The 22219-nt window shown below is 39.9% G+C and overlaps 1 protein-coding gene across 5 annotated transcripts in view; it reads right to left on the bottom strand.

The window, feature by feature from the left end:
* Nucleotides 1-21919, bottom strand: part of mcoln2 (mucolipin TRP cation channel 2) — a 40767-nt gene extending 18848 nt beyond the window's left edge. For 2 of the 5 annotated variants that reach the window (XM_039002037.1, XM_039002041.1), the window contains exons 1-11: nt 21521-21644; nt 20638-20791; nt 19985-20158; nt 19237-19390; nt 17992-18070; nt 10919-11015; nt 10708-10807; nt 5457-5569; nt 1969-2118; nt 656-757; nt 221-343 (exon numbers count right to left, since the gene is read on the bottom strand). In XM_039002037.1, coding sequence (XP_038857965.1) covers nt 221-343; nt 656-757; nt 1969-2118; nt 5457-5569; nt 10708-10807; nt 10919-11015; nt 17992-18070; nt 19237-19390; nt 19985-20158; nt 20638-20791; nt 21521-21573 — 1299 coding nt within the window. In that variant the 5' untranslated portion in view covers nt 21574-21644. The other 3 variants (XM_039002040.1, XM_039002039.1, XM_039002038.1) reach the window with 3 other exon arrangements.
* Between the last annotated feature and the right edge of the window lie 300 nt (nt 21920-22219).

Here is a 22219-nt window from a genome sequence, read left to right as displayed (position 1 = left end):
CCAGCCAAACCTTCACCTAACCCAGAAGACGCTGGGTCAATTGTGCTCTGACCTATGGGACTCCCGATCATGGACGGTTGTGATACAGCCCAGGCTCGAACCAGGGTCTGTAGTGACGGCTCTAGCACTGCGATGCAGTGCCTTAGACCGCTGCACCACTCGGGAGTGCCTATTCTGTAGAATTAAAATGAGTATCGGCATTGCCATTCCCAGTCAGTACCTTTTCATGGTAAGGGCCAAGTACGATCCAGCCACAAAAGGTGTACCCCAGGTAGATCATGCCAGCACAGCAACAGAAGCGGATCACCTTGGGGAAGGCAGTCTTCATAGTCAGGATGAGCACCTGGAACATACACACGCATGTGCACAGGCATGTGCACACACACACACACACACACACACACACACACACACACACACTGTAAAACCTGTGTTGAATCAGTGTTTAAGATAGTGTTCCTTAAGTTGATGAATCATTCGTATTGCAACATCCTTGTTTTTAACCACTTTCATTATGTATAGATTTTTAAATGGTATTTTCCAATGTATTTTTTATGTACGTCAGAGTTTGCATGTGGCCAAACAGGACACGTCTATTCCAACTGGATAATTATCTTTGAATACACTAAATAAATGTGTCTTTGATCAAACTTACATTGTACTTTTGGAAGTAGCCCAGGTACCTGATCACTCCCACCCACACCATCAGCGTAGAAGTCCCCAGAAAGATGCTGCACACATCATAGCTGGTAAGACTCTAGAAGGGAGAGAGGAGTTCATTTTCCTTATGCCAACTGGGGGTAAATGGTTAACATGCAAGTCATAAAGATCTGACTCGAAAGTCACTTAGGTTAGAGTAAATAGTCTTTGGGAGTTTTACAATGTCTTGATTCAACCATCTTGTTACAAAGTCCAAGCCCAGTGATTCTGTGCCCAGGCAACGGGGAGTTTTTATTTCTCAACCTCTCTTCGAGAGTTTTTTTTCTTTCTTAATTTCTGTATTATCAAATAGTAATTGATTAGGTATACATGGAAAAACCCACTTCTTCCACATGTTCAAAACGAATATGATATTGATAAGAGAATTTTGTTCTCCAGGTACATAACCCAATTGAATTGTATTACTCAGTCTGCAAACCAGAATTTGTAAGATCCTGGTCGAACGAAACAGACGGAGGCCCAGCTAAAATAGATAGTCAAAAAGATGTATTCACCAGAACGTTCTAAAGTCAAGAATACAAAACAATTCATTTTATACTGACTTCTCACGCCCACACATTCACACAACCACACACACACACACACACACACACACACACACACACACACACACACACACACACACACACACACACACACACACACACACACACACACACACACACACACACACACACACACACACACACACACACACACACACACACACACACACACACACACATGCACACAAACAGACGCACACACATGTCCTGCTACCCAGCCGACAGAGATCAGTGACCTTGTTCTTGACACGTACTCCCTGTTCTCTCCCAAATCTCTAGTCAGGTCGGCGCCAAGCTCAGACAGTCTGTGTTTATAATACCATAAAGACATATTGTCTTTACCCTAATTCTGACTAGGACTACACATTTATTGATTATGATTTCATACATTCTAATCACTTCCATACAATTATATGTTTCAGGGCAGAATATTCCAATCATTCAATTAACAGATACTTCTCCCCTAACAGATAGATAATCTTCCTATGATTAGACATCAATCATTTATTGCCGTTATTAAATATGTAACATCTTGCAGTAAGCAGGATAATTCAAATACATTTCCAAAACCATATATTTTGTAAAAACAGTGTTTGTAAATTGAACATGTTCCTATTAAATTTAGGAAAGAAAGAGATGTCTGGTGAATGTGTGTCAGCTTAAACTCTTTCAAGGAGTTTGAAACATTTGAGTTGAGAATTACCTTTGCTTGTATTTCCATCTTCAATATGGATCCTACTATGGCCATAGCGTCACTGACGATCACCAAAACATACCAGCCGTTTAAAAACTCCTTTTGGTCAGTCTCACACACCTTGTGATTATAATTCTCACGGAAGAACTTGGAAAATCTCTGGAATAAAGGGGGATAAATTCATGAGGCCAGGAATTGAAAGATCATTGTATACTGTAATAAACCACACAAATGGTTATAAAAGCCCATCATGAAGTTTACACAAAACTGGCAACATGTCGCAAGCAAGTTCATGTAACTTTTTACCGCATTTATAATGAATACTATAGGATGCACGTTGTCATGGTGAAATTGTGAGTGACACTTCTGGAGACTCAGACACAGAAAGAGACCGAGGGCTCGGTTTTCGTCTGGCGCTAAGGAGGCACAAGTGTTAAAACGCACGTTAGTTACAAATTTCGTCATGTAAAAACTGTCTCAATGGCATTTTACCCCCTTCACGCCAATTTCGGCAATTTACCTACCTAACATCAGCTCGCTTGTGCTGAGGCGGAAGGGGTGGCAATATTTGAGGTGTTCTTAAAAGGGAATTTCACCCTGGGGGAATCTGGGCTTGTTTTCATCACGTTCAAGGTATTTTAGGTCAGCGAGATGTGTTTCACACATCATTGCCTAGGAGGAAGACAGGTCTGGGCTTTGCGCACTAAATGATACACCCTATGACGGCTTCCGGTGTAATGATGGGGGGAGATCCGAAAATAAATGTAGTCCTGCTTTGTGGTATTTCACGAAGGCTCAATGTGATACTTATCGCGCTATATGTTTTTGTGCATGTATATGGCTGTCCTTGTTTGATAGAGCCATGAAACGTCTTTCAGTGATGTTCCTGTCAGCAGATTCATTGCTAAATATATAAGCTGACACATTTGAACTCCTGGGGAGCGGAGCCTCATGCTCTGGCCCTCTCCCTCCTCCAAGGCGGCCTTTTTTAAAAAGGGAGGCGGATACTAACACAATACTTTGGGCAAAACTGAAAAAACTTACCAGACCATAATGGCTTCAAGGGATTCCAATCATCAACATGAATTTGACAATGGAGCATTTTTTTTTTTAAACTACATGGTGACATTCATCCATAGATGTTTCATCCAGAATATTGCGAAGAGGATTCGAAACAAAGAGTTGGATTTAGCTAGAAGATAGGCTACAGAAGACACCAGGACCAAGAGGGTAGATAACAAGGCTACGGAGGCTAAGTAGACTCAAGGTTGTAACTGCTGCCAAAGGTGCTTCAACAAAGTACTGAGCACACTGCTGCTACTCACTGTTGATTATCTATGCATAGTTACTTTACCCCCATCTACATGCACAAATGACCTCGAACTAACCTGTAACCCTGCACATTGACTCTGTACCGGTACCCCCTGTATATAACCTTGTTATTTTATTGTGTTACTTTTTATTGAATTTTTGACTTTAGTTTATTTAGTAAATATTTTCTTAACTCTATTTCTTGAACTGTATTGTTGGTTAAGGGCTTGTAAGTAAGCATTTTACAGTAAGGTATACACCTGTTTGATTTGGAACATTTGACAAATAACATTTAATTAGATTTTGATTTGATTTCACTAAAAGGGTCTTAATACTTATGTAAATGTGATATTTCAGTTTTTTTTATATACATTTTCAAAAATGTCTAAACCAGTTTTTGCTTTGTCATTATGGAATATTGTGTGTATATTGATGAGGGGATAATAACTATTGAGTCCATTTTAGAATAAGGCTGTAACGTAACAAAATGTGCAAAAGGTCAAGGGGTCTGAATACTTTCCAAATGCACTGTACATAAGTATTCAGACCCTTTACTTAGTACTTTATTGAAGCACCTGGAGATAAGTTGGAGTGGAAATGCTGTGTGGGAGATAGAATGATGGTCAAAGATGAGGCTGATACCGTGCAGGTCTTTGTACCCATGCATATACACACACACACACTCATTCAAATACACGCATACACGGACACACACACACACACGTAATAGTGCCAGACATGCACTCAAACATATACAGTTGGCATTGCTGTTATGATTTTAGTTGTCCTTGATGTCCCTTGTTTTGTTTTGCATTGTTGTTTGCTGTTTCTTCTGTCTTTTTTCTTTTTTCTCTTTAGTTCATTTTCTTGGTTGTTGGTGCATTGAGGGGTTTTTGGGGGTGGGGAATGTAATTAATTGTCTTAAAAAAATATATATCATTTTTTTGGGGGGGTCAACAGAAGTTAGAAATAACACAATAAATATTCACTTACCTTTGATGATCTTCATCAGAAGGCACTCCCAGGAATCCCAGTTCGACAATAAATGACTGATTTGTTCCATAAAGTTCCATAAAGTCCATAATTTATGTCCAAATAGCCACTTGTTGTTAGCGTGTTCAGCCCAGTAATCCATCTTCATGAGGCTTTCGTCCAGACAAAATCTCGAAAAGTTCCGTTACAGGTCATAGAAACAAGTCAAACGATGTATGGAATCAATCTTTAGGATGTTTTTAACATAAAACATCAATAAGCTTCCAACCGGAGAATTCCTATGTCTGAAGAAAAGCACTGGAATGAGAGCTGACTCTGTCGGGAGTGCGCGTCACGAGCCTGAGACACTCTTCCAGACCACTGACTCAAACAGGTCTCATGAGCCCCTCCTTTATAGTAGAATCCTCAAACTAGTTTCTAAAGACGGTTGACATCTAGTGGAAGCCATAGGAAGTGCAACTTGACTCCATAGACACGGTGTATTCGGTAGGCCAAGTTTTGAAAAAACTACAAACCTCAGATATCCCACTTCCTGGTTGGATTTTTCTCAGGTTTTCGCATGCCATATGAGTTCTGTTATACTCACATACATCATTCAAACAGTTTTAGAAACGTCAGAGTGTTTTCTATCCAATGCTAATAATAATATGCATATATTAGCAACTGGGACTGAGGGGCAGGCAGTTTACTCTGGGCACCTCTGGGCACCTTTTCATCCAAGCTACTCAATACTGCCCCTGCAGCCATAAGAAGTTAAGCGAAGATAGGACTGGCCTACGTATATTTTGTTATTTTGTTTCTGTAGGCTATTTAACAAACTAGGCCATAATGGACTATTGTAATTGGAGTTGATTACAACACAATACATAAAAGATTGTAAATACACAACTTGAAGCAACCACATATTTAGCCATGGAACACATTCTGATTGGCCAGTGAGGGGTCCAGAACACCTACAATTTGGTTTTTGAGCCAAAAGGGATCCCTCTAAATGGAGATAAATATTGTCCAGAAATGACATCGCACCCATGAGCAAAGCGTATATTGTTTAGCTAAAACACGAGTTGGGTTTTATGAGACAAGAAATTCACATCATACATGTGTATTAACAATACAGCCAACATTGGCCTTTCAAGCCGAAATGTGATGTATATAATTAGCAACTAAACTTCCATAATGTATCATTAACTGACCTGCAGTAATTTGACTGCCAGAACGATGGAGCGTGTGCATAGCACGGCCGAGGTCAGGCAAACCAGTATGACAAAGCCATCAAACACCAGAAGGTAGTGCGTGTTCTTCTGAGCTGAAACAGATAAAGACACCTGGGTTACATAACTCTTCCCATGTGCTTTGAGGCTTTTGACATAGTGTCACAGTGTCAACATTGGACGTCTTCAGTATTGGTTGTTTAGAGAAGAAACATTATGGTTGGATTTGGACTTATTTGAGACTTAGTTCAAATACAGTACATATGTCAAATTATACTCAAAAGTACATTTTACAGTCATTTAGCAAACACTCTTGAGCAACTTACCAACGTTCCTCTACTAGCAAAAGCTAGTAAGGCAGGCTAAACTAGAAAAGTACATTTCCTGAAGAAAATATTATGTGCATGCTAGCTTGTGATGGATTGATTGATTGAATAGCTTTAAAATGTGGAAGTTGGTTTGGTGTTATAGTTGACAAAAGTTTTACAAAAAGTGTGAAGTTAGGATAGCCTGAACTTGTGAAAGTTGGTTTGGTGTCTAAATCTTGAACAGTTCAAGAGTTACTGTCTGTGTGTATTTGTATGCTATTAGCCTTTAAAAGTCTACGCTGGGGGGTTAATAAGGGGGTTAATAAGCTAACATATGGAATTGTTTTAAGATGGTCATACCATGGATCATTTAACAATTTGATTTAGAATTTTAGGACCCCTTTAGGTATACATTTTATTAATTTATATAATTATAGTTGATAAACGTTAAGAGTTTAAAGTTAGGATAGCTTGAACATGAGAAACTTGGTTTGGTTTCTCTAGCTTGAACGGTTCAAGAGTTACTGTGGGTTGGTAATTTTATGCAAATGTATATAAATACAGTTGATACGTTTTTGAGAATTTGAAGTTAGGATAGGCTGATGTCTCTAGCTTGAACGGATCAAGAGTTACTGTTGGTGGGTTATTTTATGATCATTTATGCAAATGTGTACAGTTGTAGTGGTTCAAAGTAAGAATATGAGGTTAGGACAGCCTGAACATGTAAACGTTGGTTTGGTGGCAAAAACTTAAACGGATCAGGAGTTACTGTTGGTGAGTTATTTATGCAAATGTAGGTACATTTATATATTTAAAGTTGGTTAAATTTGAAGTTACGATAGTCTGAACATGAGGAAGTTGGTTTAGTATCTTTAGCTTGAATGGTTTAAGAGATACTGTTGGTGAGTTATATTATGTTCATGTATGCTAATTTGTATAGTATAGTTTTCACGGATTTGAAGTTAGGATAGTCTGAACATGTGAAAGTATGTTTGGTGCCTAAAGCTTGAACGGTTCAATAATGACTATTTGTAGTTTTTTTGGTCAAATGTACGCCATTTCATGTAGTTGTAGTTGATAAAAGTCTAAGAATTTGATGTTAGGATAGCCTGAACATGAGGAAATATGTTTAGGATCTCTAGCTTGAAAGGATCAAGACTTACTGTTGGTGGGAAATTGTATGCTAATTTATGCAATGAACATGTGAAAGGTGGTTTGGTGTCTCTAGCTTGAACGGAAGACGAGTTACTTTTATTCAGTTATTTTATGCAAGTGTATTACAATTTGTATAGTTGTTGAAATCTTTTGAAGATTTAGAATTTTTGATAGCCTGAACATGTAAAAATTGGTTTGGTGTATCTAGCTTGAACAGATCAATAGTTACTGTTGGCGAGTCATTTTATGCTAATTTCGTTACATTTGTATAGTTGTTACAGTTAAGATTTTTAAGTTAGGATAGCCTGAACATGTGATCTAGCTTGAATGGTTCAACAGTTACTGTTGGTTAAAAATTGTATGCTGATTTACGCAAATTCCCTAGTTATTGTTGATAAAATTGTATAAGAATTTGAATTTAGGATAGCCTGAATATGTGACGGTTGGGTTTTTGGCTCTACAGTAGCTTAAACAGTTCAAGAGTTTCTATTGATGAGTTATTTATGCAAATGCATGTACATTTGTGTTTTTTGTTCTTGTAAACATTTAAGTATTTGAAGTTAGGATAGCCTGAACATGTGAAAGTTGGTTTGGTGTATAGCTTGAATGGATCAAGAGTTACTGTTGGTGGCTTACTTTACAAACATGTATTACAAATTATATAGTTGTAGTTGTTGAAAGTTTAAGAATTTGAAGTTAGGATTGGCATAACATGTGAACGGCGGTTTGGAGTCTAGCTTGAACGGATCAAGAGTTACTGTTGGTTTAGTATAGGCCGAACATGTAAAGGTTGGTTTGGTGGCATAAACTTGAAGGATCAAGAGTTACTGACGGTGAGTTATTTTTGTAAAAGTATGTACATTTATATATTTATAGTTCATTTATATAATAAAAGTTACGTTTACGTTAGGATAGGCTGAACATGAGAATCTTGATTTGGTGTCTCTAGCTTGAAAGGGAAGAAGTTACTTTTAGTGGGTTATTTTATGCAAATACATTCAAATCTGTATAGTTCTATTTGTTGAAAGTTTTGAAGAATTTGAAGTTAGGATAGTATGAACATGAGAAAATTGGTTCGGAGTCCCTAGCTTGAACGAATAAAGAGTTACTGTGGGTTGGTCATTGTATGCTATTTTGTGCAAGTGAGCTATAGTTGATCAAAGTGAATAATTTAAAGTTAGGATATCCTGAACATGACAAAGCTAGTTTGGTGCTTATATATGGAACGGTTCAATAATTACTGTTTGTAGTTTTTTTATTCAAATCTATGCAATTTCATATAGTTATAGTTGATAAAAGTTTGTAATAATTTGATGTTAGGATAGCTGGAACATGAGGAAGTTGGTTGAGTATCTATAGCTAGAATGGTTTAATTAAGAGTTACTGTTAGTGACTTAGTTTATGCAAATGTTTATAGTTATGTCTTAACGTTTTTTTAGATATGGGAGTTAGGATAGCCTGAACATGAAGTGAGTTTAGTATGTCTAGCTTGAACTGATCAAGAGTTACTGTTGGTGAGAAATTGTATGCTAATTTATGCAAATGAAAGAGTTATAGTTGATAAAAGGATATACAAATGTGAAGTTAGGAAAGCCTGAACATGTGATGGTTGCTTTGGTGTCTATCTTGAACGGTTCAATAGTTACTGTTGGCAAGTAATTGTATGCTAATTTATTCAAATTTGTATAGTTATATTTGTTTAAAAAAAATACGAATTTGAAAATAGGATAGCAGTTCAACAGTTACTGTTGGTGATAAATTGTATGCTAATTTATGCAATTTGCTTAGATATAGTTGATAAAAGTGTATAACAATTTGAAGTTAGGATAGCCTGAACATGTGAAAGTTGGTTTTGTGTCTCTAGCTTGAACGGATCAAGAATTACGGATCAAGAATTACTGTTGGTGTGTTATTTGATGCAAATTTGAAGTTGTCATTTTTGAAAGTTTTTTAAGAATTTGAAGTTACATGTGAACCTGAACATGTGGAATTTTGGTGCCTATAATGTAGCTTGAACTTTTCAATAATTATTGTTTGTAGTTTCTTTATGCAAATTCATGCAATTTCATATAGTTATAGTTGATAAAAGTTTAAGAATGAGGAAGCTGGTTTAGTATCTCTAGCTTGAACGGTTTAAGAGTTAGGGTTGGTGATGTATTTTATGAAAATTTATATAATTATAGTTGATAAAAGTTTAATAACTTGAAATTAGGATAGCCTGAAAATGAGAAAGTTGGTTTGGTCTGTCTAGCTTAAACGGTTCACTAGTTACTGTTAGCGAGTTATGTTATGCCAACATATGTATACTCACCAAAAATATAAATGCAACATTCAAAAATGTCAAAGATTTTACTGAGTTACAGTTCATATAAGGAAATGATATTCGCATCATTTCGCATAGGCGCAGCCAATCAGCATGATTTTTTTTCCCCCAGAAAAGGGGCTTTATTACAGACAGAAATAGTCCAACTCAATCATCTTGGCTAAGAAGAAATGCTCACTAAACAAATTTGTTCAGAAAATTTGAGAGAAATAAGCTTTTTGTTCGTATGGAAAATTTCTGGGATTTTTTATTTCAGCTCATGAAACATAGGACCAACACTTTACATGTTGCTTTTATATTTTTGTTCAGTGTAGTTATAACAGCCTCCACTCTTGCTGAGGGGACTTTCTTCCATTCAGCCACAAGAGCATTACTGAGGTCGGGCACTGGTGATTAGGCCTGGCTCGCAGTTGGCGTTCCAATTCATCCCAAAGGCGTTCAATGAGGTTAAGGTCAGGGCTCTGTGCAGGCCAGTCAAGTTCTTCCACACCGATCTCGGCAAACCATTTCTGTATGGACCTCGCTTTGTGCACGGGGGCATTGTCATGCTGAAACAGGAAATGGCCTTCCCAAAACCGTTTCCACAAAGTTGGAAGCGCAGAATCGTCTAGAATGCCATTGTATGCTGTAGCGTTATGTCCCTTCACTGGAACTAAGGGGCCCAGCCTGAACCATGAAAAACCACCCCAGACCATTATTCCTCCTCCACCAAACTTTACCGTTGGCACTATGAATACGAGCAAGTATTCTCAGCTGTCCCGAGTCCACCTGGTCGTGCTGCTGCTCCAGTTTCACCTGTCCAGAGTCTTTGGACTCGGCGGTCACAATCTGTGAGTTTATGTGGCCTACCACTTCGCGGCTGAGCTATTGTTGATCCTAGATGTTTCCACTTCACAATAACAGCACTTACAGTTGACTGGGGCAGCTCTAGCAGGGCAGAAAGTCACTCAGGTCTTCAATAAGGCCATTATATTGCCAATGTTTGTCTATGGAGATTGCATGGCTGGGTGCTCGAGTTTATACACCTGTCAGCAATGGGTGTGGCTGAAATAGACGAATACACTCATTTGAAGGGGTGTCCACATACTTTTGTATATATGGTGTAAGTCTATGGCACTTTTATTTCCATTGAAATGTATTGTCAGCTCATTTAAATATGGCTGTAGTACAAAAAGTATACAATATCAAAAATAAGTTGGGTCGGTCTGCACATTTGGAAGTTGGTTTCATGTTAATAGCTTAAGTCGTTGAAGTGCTGGAATGAGCGGAATAAATCAAATAATTATAATAATATGAGTAAGAAATCTGGAGTTGTGCATTTGTGTGCATGCACACCTACTTAACGGCACCTCAAGTATTTGAACATACTGTGTTTATTTAATTACCCAGGACAATAATCCTGATGAACGAATTGGTTTCTTAATAACTCAAACTTAACTATACTTACCAGTCCCTGAAATCTTCCAGTTTTTGCACGCACTGCTCAGTGCGTCAATATCGAGGAAGACTTTTATCTTTCCGCTGTGACACTGGTTATCAAATGTGATCTGGAGAAAGAGACACCTGAAAACAGATTACAAAATGGTCTAACAGTACCAACAGCGCTCCATGGGCATGATGATGGGGTTACATGTTTAAACACAACAAAGGAACCTTACCGTCACAAAAAAGACATAACAGTCGGGTAACTCATGTGAGCGCACTGTTTGTAGGTTGATTCCTTTAAGTTGAAAAGTGATCTTGATATCAACAAGCCTGAAAGGAAAACATGCCAACGTTAATAAGAAATCAATCCCCAAATGATCCAAGTACCCCTCGCTGCGGCACAAGGAACGGGTCAAGGTTGGCGGGGTCGGCCCACCACACATTTTCCTTGGTTGAGATGCATTTTCATTCCACCACGCTCGACACAACGTAGCCTGCATGGTGATACATCAGCAGGTACATGTAAAGCCTCAATCACATTACCCATAAGCCAGCGGTTCCCAAACTATGGATTGTGACCCCATATGGGGTTGCCGAATTTGAAAATGGGGTTGCTGGAGAATTAATCATATGGAAATCAGTCAATTGAAATAAATAAATTAGGCCCTAATCTATGGATTTCACAAACAGGGGTGCAGCCATAAGCCCACCCACTGGGGAGCTAGGCCCAGCCTATCAGAATGAGTTTTTCCCCACACTTTATTAAAGACAGAAATACTCTTCAGCAATCCCCCCCCCCCCCCCCCCCACCCATCATTGTAATTTGGTTAACCTTAAAAATCTAAATTATTCAAATATAAAAGAAACCAGAGCGTGCCCTTAGATCATGGAAAAATAATTCCCATGCTGATTGACTAGGCCCACTACGCCATGAAACCACACACTATTACAGACTTTGATATTACTGGCCACAATTGATATGGTGAAAACAATGTGTGGGGAGGCAGAGGCATAGAAACTCACATCATTATCTTTGTCAGATAATACTGTTAAACAAAGAATTTATGCTATTACTAGTAATCAAGAGGAAACTGACTGAACTCAAACTCCCCAGTTTATGTTCTCCAAAGGGACGTTAGCTGTGAGGGCCGACACACACACACACCGACACCCCCACACACCGACACCCACACAGTTCTGTCTCACGATTCCCGAGAATGAAACTGCACAGGGGATGTGCAGAAAAACAGATTCTACATAGGATCGGATGGTGGGCTTTTGCACAGATGGGGCTCCATCTATCTCCTTCTGCCATAAGGTCGCATTGTATGATACACCGAGAGCAACTGGTGGCAAAAGATCGAAGCACAGAACTCAGAGATATACTGCAGCAGGTAACTTCGATTGTAAACTACATCAAACCACATTCACTGCGCCCAAGCCTGTTTGCAAAACTACATGGAGATATGGGATCAGAGCATGATACTGTTCTATTTCACACTGAGGCTTTTCGCTTTGAGAGAGGAACTTTGTCATTCACAATGGATGTAGCATTCAAATGTTTTCCCCCCACCTTTATTTAACCAGGTAGGCCAGTTTAAAACAAGTTCTCATTTACAACTGTGACCTGGCCAAGATAAAGCAAAGCAGTGCGACAAAAACAGAGTTACACATGGGATAAACAAACGTACAGTCAATAACAATAGAAACATCTGTATACAGTGTGTGCAAATTAAGTAAGGAGGTAAGGCAATACATAGGCTAATAGTGGCGAAGTAATTACAATTTAGCAATTTACATGCTAAATTGATATATGTGCAGATGAGAATGTGCAAGTAGAAATACTGGTGTGCAAAAGAGCAGAAAAACTAAAACAAATAGGGGATTAGGTAGGTAGTTGGTTGGATGGGCTATGTACAGGTGCAGTGATCAGTAACATGCTCTGACAGCTGATGCTTAAAGTTAGTGAGGGAGATATAAGTCTCCAGCTTCAGTGATTTTTGCAATTCGTTCCAGTCATTGACAACAGAGAGCTGGAAGGAAAGGCGGCCAAAGGAGGTGTTGGCTTTGGGGATGACCAGTAAAATATACCTGCTGGAGCGTGTGCTGCGGGTGAGTGTTGCTATGGCGACTAGTGAGCTGAGATAAGGCGGAGCTTTACCTAGCAAAGACTTAGATGACCTGGAGCCAGTGGGTTTAGCGATGAATATTTAGCGAGGGCCAGCCAACGAGAGCATACAGGTCGCAGTGGTGGGTATTATATGGGGCTTTGGTGACAAAACGGATGGCACTGTGATAGACTGCATCCAATTTGCTGAGTAGAGTGTTGGAGGATATTTTGTAAATGACTAAGGATCGGTAGGATAGTCAGTTTTACGAGGGTATGTTTGGCAGCATGAGTGAAGGATGCTTTGTTGCGAAATAGGAAGCCAATTCTAAATTTAATTTTGGATTGGAGATGCTTAATGTGAGTCTGGAAGGAGAGTTTACAGTCCAACCAGACACCTAGGTACAGGTAGTTGTCCACATATTCTAAGTCAGAACCGTCCAGAGTAGTGATGCTGGAATGGCAGGCAGGTGCGGGCAGAGATCAGTTGACGAGCATGCATTTCATTTTACTAGCATTTAAGAGCAGTTTGAGGCCACGGAAGGAGTGTTGTATGGCGTTGAAGCTCGTTTTGAGGTTTGCTAACAGTGTCCAAAGAAGGGCCAGATGTATACAGAATGGTGTCGTCTGCGTAGAGGTGGATCAGAGAATAACCAGCAGCAAGAGCAACATCATTGATGTAAACAGAGAAGAGAGTCGTCCTGAGAATTGAACCCTCTGGCACCCCCATAGAGACTGCCAGAGAGACTGCCAGCTGCTGTGGGGGGTGCAGAGCTGTTGGCCGGGGTAGTCAGGTGGAAAGCATGGCCAGCCGTAGAGAAATACTTATTGAAATTCGATTATCGTGGATTTATCAGTGGTGACAGTGTTTCCTAGTCTTAGTGCAGTGGGCAGCTGGGAGGAGGTGCTCTTATTCTCCATGGACTTTACAGTGTCCCAAAACTTTTGGGAATTAGTGCTGCAGGATGCAAATTTCTGTTTGAAAAAGCTAGCCTTTGCTTGCCTAACTGACTGTGTGTATTGGTTCCTAACTTCCCTGAAAAGTTGCATATCGTGGGGACTATTCAATGTTAGTGCAGGATGCCACAGGGTGTTTTTGTGCTGGTTAAGGGCAGTCAAGTCCGGAGTGAACCAAGGGCTATATCTGTTCTTAGTTCAACATTTTTTGAAAGGGGCACGCTTATTTAAGATGGTGGGGAAAGCACTTCTAAAGAACAACCAGGTATCCTCTACTGATGGGATGAGGTCAATATCCTTCCAGGATACCTGGGCCAGGTCGATTACAAAGGCCTGCTCGCAGAAGTGTTTTAGGGAACATTTGACAGTGATGAGGGGTGGTGGTTTGACCACGGACCCATAACGGACGCAGGCAATGAGGCAGTGATCGCTGAGATCCTGGTTGGAAACAGCAGAGGTGTATTTAGAGGGCAAGTTGGTCAGGATGATATCTATGAGGGTGCCCATGTTTACGGATTTGGGGTTGTACCTGGTAGGTTCCTTTATAATTTGTGTGAGATTGAGGGTATCTAGCTTAGATTGTAGGACGGCCGGGGTGTTAATCATATCCCAATTTATGTCACCTAGCAGTACGAACTCTGATGATAGATGGGGGGCAATCAATTCACATATGGTGTCCAGGGCACAGCTGGGAGCTGAGGGGGGTCTATAACAAGCGGCAACAGTGAAGGACTTATTTCTGGAGAGATGGATCTTTAAAAGTAGAAGCTCGAACTGTTTGGGCATAGACCTGCATAGTATGACAGAACTCTGCAGGCTATCTCTACAGTATATTGCAATTCCTCCCCCTTTTACATTTTCCGTCAAGACAAATGCTATTGGGGATGGAAATGTCACAATTTTTGGTGGACTTCCTATGCCAGGATTCAGACACGGCTAGGACATTAGGGTTGGCGGAGTGTGCTCAAGCAATGAATTAATGAAACTGTTACATTGCCTATGTAACATACATATTTGAGAAATTGAACGAACTAAACGTAAGACGCAGGGGAAATACAAAAACATTCTACAGATGAGTAACCGAATCAGTGGATTCAGAGGAAATAATTCCATGCCCCCTTCCCTTGGGTGTGCACGTTTCTAACAGAAAACAGCATCAGTAAGTGTCCCATACGAGTGGTCTTGTCATTAGCGTGTCTGCCCTGAGATTGGAAGGTTCAATCCCTGGCCGAGTCATACGAAAGTGGGACCTGGATCGTTGCCGTTTGGCACTCAGCATTGAGATAGATTGAGGGTAAGGCCCTGCGATAGACTAGTGTCCTGTTCAGGGCGTGTACTTGTACATCAAGCTGCCTCATGCTACAGAAACAGGACATAGGCTTCTGCTCAATGAGCCGTTCCGGTTCGCACAATCCAAGGCTCGTGCAAGGCTACTTACTTACAAGTGATGACTGCTCACCTCCAACGCTTGGAAGATTACTTTGAGAAATACTTCCCAATCCATGTGACTGTGATCCTGGTTCAGTTGACATGCCGTAAGTTAAATCGAACAGCTGATTTAGCTATCATGTGTCGGGTCACTACGGAGGAGTTTTGGTTCCTGATGTCATGGTTCCATTCCACTACCGACCCCTAGCACTTTGAAAGGCTGATCATGGTTCACATCAACACCATCATCCCAGAAACTCACTACAAACCTGCCAAGAGAGGGCCGCCCACCAAAACTCACGGACCAGGCAAGGAGGGCTTAATCAGATGAAACAAAGAGACCAAAGATACCCCTGAAGGAGCTGCAAAGCACCACAGCGGAGATTGGAGCATCTGTCCATAGGACCACTTTAAGCCATACACTCCACAGAGCTGGGTTTTACAGAAGAGTGGCCAGAAAAACGCCATTGTTTAAAGAAAAAAATAAGCAAACACATTTAGTGTTCACCAAAAGGTATGTGGGAGACTCCCCAAACATGAAGAAGGTACTCTGGTCAGATGAAACTAAAATGTAGCTTTTTGGCCATCAAGGAAAACACTGTCTGGCGCAAACCCAACACCTCTCATCACCCCAAGAACACCATCCCACAGGGAATCCAATTGAGAAAATGTGGTATGACTTAAATATTGCTGTACACCATTGGAACTCATCCAACTTGAAGGAGCTGGAGCAGTTTTGCCTTGAAGAATGGGCAAAAATCCCAGTGGCTAGATGTGCCAAGTTTATAGAGACATACCCCAAGAGACTTGCAGCTGTAATTGCTGCAAAAGGTGGCTCTACAAAGTATTGACTTTGGGGGGTGAATAGTTATGCACGTTCAAGTTCAGTTCTTTTTGTCTAATTTCTGGTTTGTTTCACAATAAAAAATATTTTGCGTCTTCAAAGTGGTAAGCATGTTGTGTAAATCAAATGATGCTAACCCCCCCCCCCCCCCCCCCCCCCCCCAAAAAAAACAACTATTTTAATTCCAGGTTGTGTGGCAACAAAATAGATAAAATGCCAAGGGGGTGAAAACTTTCGCAAAGCCACTGTAGCAAAATCTTCTCTCCACCCCATGTCAAAATGTATAGAATTGCAGCCAACTTGCTTTAATACTGCAACATTTTCTCTATGTGTTCTAAAACAACAAAAAATAATGATTCACTCTCAAGACAGGTGATGCTAAAAATGCAAAGTGGTGGGGAATGCTGATTTCGGTATGCAGACTTGTGGCTCCCACCCCCATCGAAGTTGCCCATCTCTGACTTAGAACCAAACTCCAATGTAAAGCTCAAAAAGTAGCCTACGATTATGTTAGATCGTGAAATGCACATTCAAATTTTTTTTTACCTGGACAAATTATTAGATCACCTGCAAAAAATGTGTAATTTATATTTCACGCACTGCAAAAATTAGAGTGGACCAGAATGTATGTGCTCTCCCCACTAATTATTGTTTCTGCAGTGATAATCGTTGTTGTGAGCTCCAAAATCAGTAGTAGCACTATGCAAATCAGGGAGTCAAATGAGGGAGCTACTTGGTTATGAATGCAGCATAACAGGGCTGCATTCAGAAGGAGGAAGGAGAGAAATATTTTTCTCTTCAACGTTGAGAGAAATATTTTATGTAGAACAAATATGCCTCTGATTCTAAGGTAGCAACGTACATGCCCTGCCCACCTGCAGATGTCTTTTCAAGCCATCCATTTCCTATTTGAAGGGTGCAAAATCTACTTGTCACTTACATCTCACTGGATTGAATGGTTTCATTTTATTCCTGCGACTCTTATTCTTGTGCCTATTGTTTTATCCCGTTAACGTTACAACCACACAAATGTCTGTAATGACCCGTCGAACACACTCTGTTAATGGCTGAAATGGGCTCAATCGACTACATTGTCTTTTCGTTGCATCTGTATGAACACTGAAGCTTTTTATTATTTAACACATCTCGACACTTACATCACAAGAAATAACTTTATTTTGATGGGTGTTCATTTTTTGTGGAATTGAAAAAGTAATCTTGGAATACAGTTGAAACGTTTACAAATTAGATGCGCTGAAATGAAAACAACTTCCGAAAATGAACACCTGGATTACAGTCATATTAGGTCTGATCTTGCAAACAATGTAAAGTATGTATAGATAGGTGTAAACTAGAGCCAAGCATGTTCATTTTTAATCCGAGGGTATCCTGCTATTGACACACTTGTTGAATTATGCAACAGAACTTGACAACAGTAATAATGAGGCAGTCTAGACAGCACAGGTGCAGGTAGGCCTAGAGAGAGCAAGTTTTTTGGTTGTTGCAGCCCTGTTCCACAGCGCAATGTTAATTTAGTCATATATGCAAATACACCCATTGTATTTATGCAAGTGAGGCATATACATTTTTTTTTAAACAAAATATTTAAAAATGACCTATAAGAAAATATATATATATAAAGCCTTAACAATTTTGATGACTGTTGCTATTCTAAGGAGTCATGTCTGTTCATGGACCTTCCTATTTGCAATGTTAAGAAATTATTTTTGTACTGGACTTGCCCAGGCGAACCCACTGAGCTATATGAACTCGGCTCTGCCCATTTCTTGTCTGTCTGGAACACTGAGGTATGAACAGTTAGGAAAGCCTCCGCAAATGAAAACAAATGGAGGGCAGGCCGACACCAACCGGTTCCGTGTGCCGCGGCGAGGAGCTTTTCCAATGATCAGGGTTGTGTTCATTAGGCTTAAGAAACACTCACTTGTCCAATAAGAAACATGTTACTGTACCTGTAAAATTCCAGATTGAAAAAAGACACATTTTCTGCTTTCCACTGGCTCACGTTTGTTGGATCATGTGTCATACAATCTGCAAAAGATGAAAAGATTGGAACAACTAATTAAACCATATGTAGGCCAAATTAAGTTGTTCAGTTTCAACTGTTCTGCCTGCGGCTATGGAACCCTGACCTGTTCACCGGACGTGCTACCTGTCCCAGACCTGCTGTTTTCAACTCTCTAGAGACTGCAGGAGCGGTAGAGATACTCTTAATGATCGGCTATGAAAAGCCAACTGACATTTACTCCTGAGGTGCTGACTTGCTGCACCCTCGACCACTACTGTGATTATTATTATTTGACCATGCTGATCATTTATGAACATTTGAACATCTTGGCCATGTTCTGTTATAATCTCCACCCGGCACAGCCAGAAGAGGACTGGCCACCCCTCATAGCCTGGTTCCTCTCTAGGTTTCTTCCTAGGTTTTGGCCTTTCTAGGGAGTTTTTCCTAGCCACCGTGCTTCTACACCTGCATTGCTTGCTGTTTGGGGTTTTAGGCTGGGTTTCTGTACAGCACTTTGAGATATCAGCTGATGTCAGAAGGGCTATATAAATGCATTTGATTTGATTTGATTTTGATTCACACTCTTAGACAATGAAGGTTTAACAAGTGAATGGTGTGGTCGGATACCGGTCATTAAAAAATGTATGCGAGTAGACGGCTGATTGGCCAGCTCAGGATGACATCATCCTCTATGAGGAAATAGCAAGCATTTTTTAAACAGCCTGTTTGAAGTTTGATGTGGGGGGTTGAAGTGCTTTTCTCCAATTTATACTTTGGCCACAAATACGAGTATAGGATGAGTCAACAACATTATTTGGGTATGAGTTAACAGAATATTCTCTTTCAAAAGTAAGATTTTCACTGGACAGTTACTTTAAAAATGCAACATTTTCTCTCAGCCTCATGTCAAAATTTGTAGAGTAGCAGAAAATTAGCAACATATTATCTCATAGAATAATATTATAAAACGGCAAATGTTTCTCTTCCCCATGGCAAAATGCAGGAAGTTAACCTTTATTATAATTTTTTTTAAATACCCCTCCATATACCCCTGAAAATAGGTATAATAAGTCATGTCAAACTATGTAGAATTGCAGGAAATATGCTTTAAAATGTCAATGAAATTGACCGTCTACTGTTCATCCTCCCAAATATCTACGCCACAATTTCGCCCTTGGAGTCCACTGACCTTTTTCTAACTGAGCATCAATGTCGTAGGCCTCGTCCGAGGGTTCCACATTGCCTCTCTTGTAGTACTCCTTACAGATGACCAGAGGTAACAGTTTCCCATCCTCCTCAGCGTAACTGATAGGCCCCACAGAGAGGCGCCCCAACTGGCGGTACTGCAGGAAGCAGAACGCCATTCAAACACAAGTGCGTTTTGCTCATTACCAGCTACTCTATGTAACGCTATGTGTATGAGTCATAACCTCTAATGAAATGGTGCACCAGCACCATAAACAAAAAAGGACAATCATACTCATAAAACAGTAAAAGGTGGCCTGGCTGGTCTAGCAGTAATGTCGCAGCCTGCAGCACACGTCTACGGTATCGGCGAAGGTCAAATCTGAGCTGCTGCCCTTTGACACAACCTCTCTCTGTTTTTCCCCACTGTCACCCTATATCTCTATAATATTTTTTTAAATTCAAGAGGGAAATGCTTATGTGTGCAGCATTAGGCTATAACGATGACTCAATATTGATAACCCAGGGAAAAATTGCCTGAAGAGTGGCAGAAACCAATTTACTCTGCAAAAATACAGGAATGATTATGAAACCGATGACAAGCAAGGGAGAAAGCGTCGGTAAGAAAGAGAATGGGGATAGAGTAAAAGAGACAGGGGAAAGAGAAGGACAGTCGGGAGACTTGTTTAGATACTAGATCTGCACTCCTACTCTGAGATGCTTTATTATGAATATGGGCCCTGGAGACTTGCCTGATCCAGCACATAGAACAGACTGTCATAGACGGCTTGTTGGGAGAAAAGAGCTACACTGTAATCGTCCTCATCAACTCCGCTATAGTCCTTGAGGAACAGGTTCTTGAAGGTCATGGCATTCTCCTCCTTGTAGGAAACCACAAGTTGGTTGTTCAGTCCAAACAAGATAAGCTTGGTGGGAGAAGAAAAACAGATTTTAAAGGGATAGTATGATGCAACACACATCCGTTTTTTCCTCTGTACTGAAAAGTGCTTTATCATGAAAACTTGATTGCTGACATGCACAATTTTGGGGAATTGTATCAACAATGAACTAATGAACAAAATACTAAAACAGCCTAATCTGGGCATTTGCCTTTCATATCACAACCATATCAAATTGTTTTATCACCAAATCAGTGTAAATTCAACTGAGTTGTGAGAGTAAAAAAAATCCATAAGGGTTGATAGCATTCTTAAGCCTTGGTGCCTGTCTGTTACTTTCTGCTCTACCGCCAACTCCTTATGCCATGCCAAACCAATTCCATAAGGAGTTGACAAGACAGCGAGCAGAAACAGACTGACACCCAGAATAGCCATTCTTAGCAATTACCTTTGATAATTCCTAAAAAGAGAGAAACAGTTCTAATGATACACTTCTCAGACTATACCTGGGATGTGATCATGACGATTTTCAGGATCTGCACCCCCAGTTTCCATGGTAACTGGCGTCTGGCCCTGTATTTCTCACAAGGGCTCATGAAGTAGTATTTTAGATCATCGCGAAGAATTTCCTCCTTTATTATGCCTTGGCTCATTGTGGAACTAAAAGAAACAACCCAATTCTCATTATTATTAGGCTAAATATGTTTTAAATGTTATTATAGCAACTAAAATGATTGGGAACAACTTGAGGTAAAAACTATCAACTTCAACTCAAATGAATATGATTGAATGAATGAAAATGAATATGACATCTTCATCACATTACTTTTGGACAAGAAAATGACTTACAGGAAGACAAGATAAAACATATAATCTATTTTCTGACAAGTTCCTTTAAGTGTTATCCCATTTGAAAAGGGGAAGGACACACGAGTTCAAATTGAAAGAGAAGTAACCGTTTGAATAAGCAATTTCAGTCAGTTTAGGAAAAAAAGGCTATTTTTCCACCAGATGTGTTTCCGTAAATGCACAAATAAATGTACTGTAGCACTCCCTGTACTGAACACTCCTTGTATTGAACAGTGACTGCAGTCATGTGGGGAAAAGTCCAAGGTTAACTCACTGCACTGAAAATATTTGCACTAGTGTTGACTAGTATGAAGCTTTCGTTGTAACAACGTGAGGTGTTTTGTAAGTCATTTCAGCATATTGTTTTGTAGTCGTACGGTGTAATTTTACAGCTAAGACATAAATTCACTGCACTTAAGTTGAATGACATTTTCTACCAACGTCATGTTAGGCTTATTGATATTGAGAGTTCCTGAATGTCTCAACTCGTATTAAAAGTTCAAAAATTATATTTGACAACTTCTTGTAAGAACTACTCACCCAAGCGGCCCAACTGACTCACTCCCGTCACGATACTGGACTAACAATTCCATAATGATAAGATATGATTGATTTGTTAATTATCATATCACAGAGCAGCATAATATAAGTTACAATGTGTGTCACTCACATGAATCGCTGCTGGTGGACTACACACAGGCATCAGATATCCAATCCAAAGTTGAATTCAGCCAGTTGATACTGTAGTGTATTGTACTGTGATTTGCCAAGCACCTCAACTCCTCCACAGAGTTGAGCGCAGACTAGAGTTAATCACATACCAATGACTGACTCATTGGTGTTGTAAGATTGGCAAATCAGCGCGAATTTTCATGTGCCAATTGAATCTCAACAAGGAAACAGTCGGTAGTTGTATTTGATTAACATTTTATAAAAAAGTATGGATTTCAGCAAACAAAGAAAGGCATGCAACAGAGGAAAAACAGATACACGGTAAAGGTTTAAGAAACAAAAATGGTATGTATCGACGCATAGCGACTCTGAGTCGGGGGTTCATTTAAAAAAAAATAGTCTGCGCTTACCTCCGTGGAGGAGTTTAGGTACTTGGCAATACTGTGATTTGATTCTCATGCAGCAACACTTACAAGGTGGCTTCTCTGAACATACCTGTAGTGCATTTAGCTGCTTAAATATAGTTAACAGTTTAAAAAAACAAAACACTTGATTGGTGGCACATTT

The sequence above is a fragment of the Salvelinus namaycush genome, chromosome 10 (assembly GCF_016432855.1).
Source record: "Salvelinus namaycush isolate Seneca chromosome 10, SaNama_1.0, whole genome shotgun sequence".
Lineage (NCBI taxonomy): Eukaryota > Metazoa > Chordata > Actinopteri > Salmoniformes > Salmonidae > Salvelinus > Salvelinus namaycush.
The sequence above is the reverse complement of the archived record's forward strand: the minus strand, read 5'-3'. Positions and strand labels throughout refer to the sequence as shown.